The sequence below is a fragment of the Scheffersomyces xylosifermentans genome (assembly GCF_036884685.1).
Source record: "Scheffersomyces xylosifermentans strain CBS 12540 chromosome Unknown RJT20scaffold_2, whole genome shotgun sequence".
NCBI lineage: Eukaryota > Fungi > Ascomycota > Pichiomycetes > Serinales > Debaryomycetaceae > Scheffersomyces > Scheffersomyces xylosifermentans.
In genome coordinates, this window is record NW_027042940.1 from 1 (window position 1) to 8,907 (window position 8,907).

General features: G+C 39.9%; 4 protein-coding genes across 4 annotated transcripts; 2 read left to right on the forward strand and 2 right to left on the reverse strand. All coding sequences in view use genetic code 12, as the record gives it.

Annotated features, from left to right (window-relative positions):
* Positions 1 to 38: 38 nt before the first annotated feature.
* Positions 39 to 651, forward strand: RJT20DRAFT_132928 (uncharacterized protein; the record flags this gene model as incomplete). Its single annotated transcript, XM_064918179.1, has 1 exon — positions 39 to 651. A coding segment is annotated over one exon (613 nt), but the record flags the coding sequence as incomplete, so codon positions are not given.
* Positions 652 to 1,297: 646 nt separating this feature from the next.
* On the reverse strand, positions 1,298 to 1,633 carry RJT20DRAFT_132929 (uncharacterized protein; the record flags this gene model as incomplete). The annotated part of the gene is made up of 1 exon (XM_064918180.1): positions 1,298 to 1,633. The coding sequence occupies one exon, from the start codon at positions 1,631 to 1,633 to the stop codon at positions 1,298 to 1,300; it is 336 nt and encodes a 111-aa protein (XP_064775530.1).
* A 411-nt stretch (positions 1,634 to 2,044) lies between these two features.
* Positions 2,045 to 4,024, reverse strand: RJT20DRAFT_23549 (Hyphally regulated cell wall protein N-terminal-domain-containing protein). Its single transcript, XM_064919327.1, has one exon. The coding sequence runs from the start codon at positions 3,779 to 3,781 to the stop codon at positions 2,273 to 2,275; it is 1,509 nt and encodes a 502-aa protein (XP_064775531.1). The 5' UTR covers positions 3,782 to 4,024; the 3' UTR covers positions 2,045 to 2,272.
* Positions 4,025 to 5,855: 1,831 nt separating this feature from the next.
* Positions 5,856 to 7,339, forward strand: RJT20DRAFT_23546 (Hyphally regulated cell wall protein N-terminal-domain-containing protein). Its single transcript, XM_064919326.1, has one exon. The coding sequence runs from the start codon at positions 6,100 to 6,102 to the stop codon at positions 7,051 to 7,053; it is 954 nt and encodes a 317-aa protein (XP_064775532.1). The 5' UTR covers positions 5,856 to 6,099; the 3' UTR covers positions 7,054 to 7,339.
* The last annotated feature ends 1,568 nt before the right edge of the window (positions 7,340 to 8,907 follow it).

Consider the following 8,907-nt stretch of genomic DNA (forward strand, 5'->3'; position numbering starts at 1 on the left):
CCGTACCGCAGCATTGTCGTAGAAGACCCGTACCGCAGCATTGTCGTAGAAGACCCGTACCGCAGCATTGTCGTAGAAGACCCGTACCGCAGCATTGTCGTAGAAGACCCGTACCGCAGCATTGTCGTAGAAGACCCGTACCGCAGCATTGTCGTAGAAGACCCGTACCGCAGCATTGTCGTAGAAGACCCGTACCGCAGCATTGTCGTAGAAGACCCGTACCGCAGCATTGTCGTAGAAGACCCGTACCGCAGCATTGTCGTAGAAGACCCGTACCGCAGCATTGTCGTAGAAGACCCGTACCGCAGCATTGTCGTAGAAGACCCGTACCGCAGCATTGTCGTAGAAGACCCGTACCGCAGCATTGTCGTAGAAGACCCGTACCGCAGCATTGTCGTAGAAGACCCGTACCGCAGCATTGTCGTAGAAGACCCGTACCGCAGCATTGTCGTAGAAGACCCGTACCGCAGCATTGTCGTAGAAGACCCGTACCGCAGCATTGTCGTAGAAGACCCGTACCGCAGCATTGTCGTAGAAGACCCGTACCGCAGCATTGTCGTAGAAGACCCGTACCGCAGCATTGTCGTAGAAGACCCGTACCGCAGCATTGTCGTAGAAGACCCGTACCGCAGCGCGGAGAATATCCCATAGTTGCGCGCATTTCCGCGCTTAAACGGAAGCCTTGGTTAAAGAGAACGGAATAATCGGGAAGTAGAATTTCAGAATTTTCTAACGAATTGCCGCGCAGCCGTACAGAGATAACAGATTATATGATAGTCAAGCTTATTTTTCTCCTATCTACTTTCAAACAAGCACAGTCCGCCTTCCTATAATTGCCAGCATACTGAAATTTGCAGTTTCTAGAGCTCTTACATTTGCCAGGTTGGTAACTGGCACAAAACACAACTTTACCACTTCTTATCTCAGGGCCAGTACTGATAATTTGCCGTGCACTTTCGTTTTATTGGCTTCAAAAAAATCCCTATAAGGATACAACAGTATTTTATTCCCAATTAGATATCATGCATGGCTACTACCCAAAACTGTCCAGAACTAGAAAGCAGAACACATTTACGGATGAAAGAAAGTTTATATATTGAATATATTGTTTATTTAATTATTATAACTAGGAAACAACAACTCGGAAAAACAACTAGAGTACGACTCCCCTACCAATATTAAATTTGGTTCTCTTTTCTTCGTATAAGCTGCTTAAGTAAACCCCCTTTATACTCGTTTGGAGTATATACAAAAGAAGTTAAGTATATATATTCTACCCTACTACATCATAATAGATTCACTGCAGATCCAGTAAATGAACCTCATATTGAACAGTATTATCTGATTCTCTAATTGTGAATCCATTTGTCTTATCAATACTAGCCAACTCTAATGCCTCTTCAATATCCTCCAAAAGTGCATCAATTTGTATGGATTCTTCATTCCAGCTGTCACGAATAGCTTTTTCTACAGATTCCGAATATACATATATTGATCCGCGTATCTTCTCTTTCTCTCTTTTGGCTTTCTTCTCAACTACACTAATTTTCCTATCAGATTCAATAAGATAACCTTTGAGAAGACACCCAGGTGGCAAGGAAACAGCGTTTACTGTTGTGGTTGATTGGTTCATTTGTATTGAGATGTTTTCAAGAAGTATTAGAATGTTATGTACTTTTCCTATGATGATGAATTTTATAATATATCTCAAATTAGTGTCTCTTTTATAGTTGAAATAATGCGCATTTCACGTGCAAAAAAGATTAATCAAAACATTTTAGGTGAGCAATCATATATTTTGCCCAAACTTCGGCTATTTCCACTGTAATCAACTCAGGTATTGTCGAATCCAAGTAACAAATGTTCAAAATGTTGATATCTTGAGAAATTTACAACCTGTGAGTTATTCTCCAGGAATTATAATAACACATTCTCTAAAGTGTTCGTCAACATTTGAAGTATCTACTCCCCCATTCTCAAGGGCTATAGTACCCACCGCACCTAATATATATTGATTAACAAAGTAAATTACATTTATACAATGTAGGTCTTTACTTATTACCGTAATATTGTTGGAAGAAATTGCGGACGAAAGATAAAATATCCTAATTACTTGAATCTATCAAAGCTCTATTCAATTAGCATTCATGCCAATTTAAGAATTATATAATCTAAGACATGTAGTGCACGTGCCCGCTTCTAGAGATACTCAGAATATCGGGATGTTTTAACTAGATACTTAACTGTATTTAATGTACAGTACTGCAATGTCTCACATAAAGAACCGAAGTAAACGTCCTCTAGTATGAGTAACTGTTACTGTAGTTGTAGGAGGTACACTGGTGTGACTAGTGGTAGTGGTAGTAGTAGTTAACGTAATTGAGGTAACCGTATAGTGTGTGCGAGTTGAGGTAATAGTCTTTACTTTACTTGGAAGTTCCACGATAACAGTGTCAGTTCCCCCTAGAGTGTCAGTCTCTGTAACAGTAGTCGAGTAAATACCAGTCCATGTCGATGTGACAGTAGTTTGGCTGTTGTTGCTAATTGGCAAAACAACAATGACTGCATCATTACCACCGACAGTGTCAGTCTCGTTGATTGTCTTTCTTGTAGTGTCGCTCCCTGTTGATGTGATAGTAATCTCCGAATTCGTTGGAACCTCAACAACAACTGTGTCAGTACCGCCTGCAGTGTCAGTGTAAGTCTCTGTTTTTGTGAAAGTACCAGTCCAGCTTGAAGTCATTGTAGTAGATTCATTTGGATCAGATGTATCAGTTGGTGCTCTGGGAGGCTTAGGACATTCGTTACACTTTGCTGGTCTTCCAGTTTGTGGAGGAGGGCCAGAATAAAAGATTCCTCCATTAGATGAAGTTCCCACACCACTACCCCAGTCAGCTTTTCCAATACTGATTAAGGAAGGATCATATCCTGGACCAATAACGATTTGATAAGTGTATGAACCGTGCTTAATGAATAAGTTGTCACCATCATATGAGAAGCTTTGAATAGCAGTGTTAAGTCCAATGAGGTTGTTGTTACCCCATCCAGCAATATGAATAGGTTTGTTTGGTGGGTAGTTGTCAATTCTGATACTAGAAGAGGATGTACTGAGATAGATAAGTTGGTCTTCCAGTATGTACCTTGTGTTGACGTTAGTGGCCCAGAAATTAGAGTCAAGACCCACATCCCAACAACCGTTACCTTGAATTATAGATCCCTGGAAGAAGATATTTTGATAGATACAAATTGTACCATCATTGTTAATTGTTTTTCCATCGAGACCAAGGTGAGATGTTCCACCTGACCTAGTATCATATTGATAAAGAATAATAGTACCTCTATTATTAAAATCTTTCTTGGGTTGAATAGCGAATGTGCATCCACCAGTAGCACCTATACCAGCAAACCAAACCATACCATTGTTTTCAAATGAACCTCCATACCAATCATATGTTGGTGCAGAAGTTGCATTTCCATCGTCCAAAACAATCCATCCATTGTTGACAATAGCAGCGGTGGTTCCAATCACATCAGTAGTCATACCCTTCTTAACCTCCTTATTGGTAATAAAAAACTTTCCATTAATTGTAATATCATTATAAAAGTTGTGAGTCATACCTTTGTCAATTGAATAGAAGACACCATCGTTAACTATAAGATTTTGTCTAATTCTTGTGTCACCAGAGCTTTCAATTGTGTTTTGACTGATCACTAAATCTTCGGCAAAAGCGGACGCCAAAAGAAGTAATAAAGATACTCTAAATCTTGAAGCAAGTTTCATTATATAGAATACATTTGATGAACTACTGTAAACATGCTATCAATTATATGGCAAATCAGCTGTATTTGTACTTCATTCTTGTGAGACCCTACTGAGGCAATGATAATGAATGGGCCAACTGTTCATGAGATGCTTAACACGATTATCATTGATTAGCCCTTGGTATTGAAATTCATTCCACCGTGCCTTACTGTAGACTATTCAACGATTCACCTGCTATAATGGGCCTACTTTATACATCTTAATCTTCAAGCAAAATAAATTAGAGTTCACCGATACGCATGTTGCATCCTGCACCCTTAGATGCAGATCAATCTGCACCTGTTTTCGGCTGCGATTATTTTGCGAAATCTCATCTAAATCTTAACTTTCATTTGTTCTACTGCAATAACTGAGGCTTTAAAGTATCTTGATATCTACGCCTCCATCGCTTTTCCTTCTTTGCCATTTGATAAGATACCTGCATTTGCTTCATTGATTGCCGATTCAAGGAATTAGCAACAATTTTAGGTTACTCCTTAGAATTCTCCAGTGCTCATCATAACAGAACCTTCCCCACCCAGTGGAACCATTTTCTTCTATACTGCTGATCCCTACTACCGTTTTCATGTAGATTCTTTCATAACGATCATCAAGCCAGAAAAGACTTCTCGCTTCGCACGAATAAGCTTGGCATCCCATTAATTACGTAAAAAATCAACAAAACGGAAGTCGCCCTCTATAATACACCTGCACATTGCACTAGCGTGAACTTTTGCTGCCCAGAAATATCAAGTAGCCAAGGACATAGAACGTATGCGGCCAGCTTCACTATTTATCCAAAAAAAAATTGCCTTTCTTCTTTACAATATTTGGTTAGAGCGACCATGCCATATCACACCTATACGTATGCATTGAAGTGATACTATATCTTGCAGGAAGCATTATATGTTGCCAGATAACCTGTCCAAAGTGCGAAGTTCCACCCACCCAAATTAGACCATTAGCAAAGCTGTCAGCATTTTTATTGCCTTCTGCTTCCAGCTACCAATGGTCAGGTGATCACTCATTACTTTGCGACTTTTCGTGAAAGCGAGTACTGAATCACCTCGAAGTATGTAATGGCAAATTTATAAATCGCGAAACCTATATCTTCATTGCCTAGTTCCTTATTACATAATATATGCCTGAGTTTTGTGCTATTGGTGATTTTATTGAATGATTAGGTGAAGTTGACTTAGCTTCTGTAGCTTACGGAGTGACCGAACGGAGTGACCGAACGGAGTGACCGAACGGAGTGACCGAACGGACTGTACATTCGATCTCTGCAAATCAAATAATTTACATATATCCAAGACTTAAGTGGGTGATACCCACGATGCAACTGCAAATTCAAAAACCACCATGGAAGATGGAGTGTTTTGGAGTGTTAGAATGACCTGCCATAATGCTCTTAGAAATACGGAAATATGAGATCTAATAATTTTCCAAAATTATGTACCCTTTAAGGGCCAACTAATACTAAGCTAATTGAAACTCGTCGGCAATAGTATCAGGAGTCGTACAATATCTTCTTTTAACTGTATGCACGAAAAGCAGCAACAGGGATTTAAAAAGAATAGAATCCAAGAAGAATGTTTTTTAGGCTTGATGCGGAATAATAAAAATCGATCGGTAGTTAATAATAAAAATCGATCGGTAGTTGTCTTCGTCGACGATTACGCGAGTTGGTGGTTTATTTTTTATGCGCAAATTTTTAGTATTGGACATTTGTCCCTGCATGCATGCAAACATGCATATTTAGAAAACCCTTGGCAAGATTTTGTGTGCACACATGTATTGTCACCCTAACAGAAATCTTTGGATTTCGGCATGGTTTTCATTCTTTTCAGAAAATATCAAGATACGCTTTCATGATTCTTCATTTTCAGCAAGCCAGATCACACCTCACATGTACTTGGTAACCTCAACATTTCATCTTGCATTAGACTGAAAAGCCTACCTGGAGCATAATAGACTTGCCTCTATGTAGAATATAGTGATCTAAATAAGTAGGATTTAAAAAGGGATAACACGAAAGCTTAAATGAACCACAAACCATTGACAACTGCATCTCTGTACTAAAATATATGGTACTTGCTCGTGTGTAATTTGCTCTCTTATCGTATTGAGGCAGTTTCTTCAACAGGATTAGTTGTTGCCTTCATAATATAATGTGGGAAGATATTCTCAATTTTGCAATCTAAATAATAAGCAGGTATACCCGTTTAGGTGCAAATCATCGCGCAACATTCCCCACAAAATTGTTAGTCCTGTGAGGTTCATTTGAAAACAATGGTATGGTTTGGTTTGCTGGAATTGGTAATACTGGTGGATCCACATTTGCAATTCAGCCATATGGCTCATTTATTAACAGAGGTACAATCAGTCTTTACCAGTACAATAGTAGATTAGGTGGAACTTCCCACCTTGGTCTCGATGGTCACACGATTACGAATGACGGTACGGTTTGTATCTATCAGAATATCTTCTTCCAGGGATCTATTGTGAAAGGAAATGGTTGTTGGGATGTGGGTCTTGACTCGAATTTCTGGGCGACGAATGTCAACACAAGGTACATGCTGGAAGGACAGCTTATCTATCTTAGTACTACTGCATCCAGTATCAGAATTGACACATACCCTCCAAACCTACCACTTCATATTGCTGGATGGGGTAACAATAACGACATTGGACTTAGTACTCACATCAATAATTTCCGTTATGATGGGCTTAACTTATCCATCACCAGTGGAACTTACATTTACCAGCTTGTTATTGGTCCAGGTTACGATTCTTCCTTGATGAGAATTGGTCCAGCCCATTACGGTAGTGGTATTGGAACTATTGCAAACGCTGGTATCTTGTACTCCGGCCCACCACCCCATTCGGAAAGACCATCACAATGTAATGAGTGTCCTAAACCTCCCAAAGCTCCAACTGACACCTTTGTTCCTAATGAAACCACCACTGTCACAACAACTTGGACTGGTACTTACACAACAACTGAAACCTACACTGACACTGAAGGTGGAACTGACACCGTGGTTATTGAAATCCCAACAACCTCTAACTCACAAACAACTATCACTACTACTTGGACTGGTACAACTACCAGAACGATTATAGAAACTGAAACTGTCAGTGGAACTGATACAGTTATAATTGAGATTCCTACAACTTCCAGTCGGAATCCCTCTCAACTGCTATCACTGAGACTGCTATCACTGAGACTACTATCACCTCTACCTTGACTGGATTTACAACGGAAACTGTCACCGAAAATGAAACGGTGGGGGGTACAACCACTGTGACCGTTGAAGTTTCATCAGACGTCGAAACCCCAAATGTTACCACGGATACTGAATATACCACAGAAACAAAGTACACCACAGAGACTGTCACAGAAAATGAAACTGTTGGAAGCACAACCACTGTAACCATCGAAATTGATCCAACAACTACCACTATCACTTCTACTTGGACTGGAACTTACACCACCACTGAAACGTTCACTGATACAGAAGGTGGTACCGATACTGTTATCATTGAGGTTCCTTCAGATTACTCCTCTGTTGAAGACTCTGCTGAACCAACTGCTCAACCTTCTGGTGTGCCTTCAGGTGTGCCTTCAGGGGTACTATCATCTAAGTTCACAGGTAACCCAACCACGACGATTACGTCGACTTGGACAGGAACTTTCACTACTACTGAAACTTTCACAGACACTGAAGGTGGTACCGACACTGTGGTTATTGAAGTTCCAACAGAATATTCATCTACTACTTCTGTGTCAAATGCTAAAGCAACTCTGACTTTGATTGATATGGGAGCTATTGATTCCATTTATACCAGCACGATAACTCAAACTGTGACTGAATGCTCGACTGAGGATGTTACACTTACAGATGAAAATGAAACCACTTCAATTTCTACGACAACTGTATGTATTCCCGTCCAATCTGATGGTGCAACTGAGGACTCTGGATCCGGTATAGTCTCTGAAGATACTGAGGACTCCGCCGATTCTGGTTCTGATAATGTCTCTGATGACACTGGCGACTCCGCCGATTCTGGTTCTGGTAAAGTCTCTGAAGATACTGAGGACTCCGCCGATTCTGGTTCTAATAAAGTCTCTGATGACACTGGCGACTCCGCCGATTCTGGGTCTGGTAACGTTTCTGATGGTACTCAGCCTGACTTGGTCTCTGGACCTTCATATTGCAATTCTGGAGCTCCAAGCGAAGCATCAATAGCTCCCGACTACGAGGGTTCTGCAAACAGCTTGCTTTCATCTAAGCGATTACATTTCGCATTCATCCTTTGCTTGATTTCTATTTACGTTTGATACGTCATCCGATTTCTCATATTCACCAAGTCCAAAAGGTCTAATTCCATAAACCAAAATCGAGTACAATATGTATTTGATACCATTTGTCAATACCGTTTCGACCCTTTCTGAAGGACTTCATTGTTATTTTCTTGTTATACTAGTTTATTTTCGCTTTCGTTGCACTTGGAGTGCTTGCTCTCTCGACTCTAATTTTTGTTATTCAATATACATGTAGAATATATCTTTAGCAAATAAGTTCGGTAGTTTCAAAAACATCTTATACTCTATGCCACAATATTGATTGTTTACCAATTGCTTATTGTATAACAACGTTTACAAATCTCAATTCTCTGAAGGAGTTCAATAAAGTAAATTGCATGTTGATCTTGGAGAATGCATCATACATGTGTAGGATCTGCTCTTCCAAATGGCACTACAAATGCGTAACAGTACAAACGCTGTCTATATGTCATTTGTCGTACTATAACCGAGTCCCAACCGCGTCGTGTTGGATACTCTTGCTGGGTGGAATGATACAGGTTCCAGAAAATGTGGCTTCCGTTCATGTAAAGGGTGTCTACACTTTGTAGGGGCTGGATTGGATCATAATTACCTGAAACAAAGTCTGGTTGAAAATAGAAGAAATCAGACTAAATCTTGAGAGTGGAAAGGAACAATACCTAGATCCTTGTAAACTAATTATAAATGATAAACGAATCTTTCTTAATGTTTTCAAATAAATAAGCCCCAACTCCAAAGGTTCAAAAGCTCACTA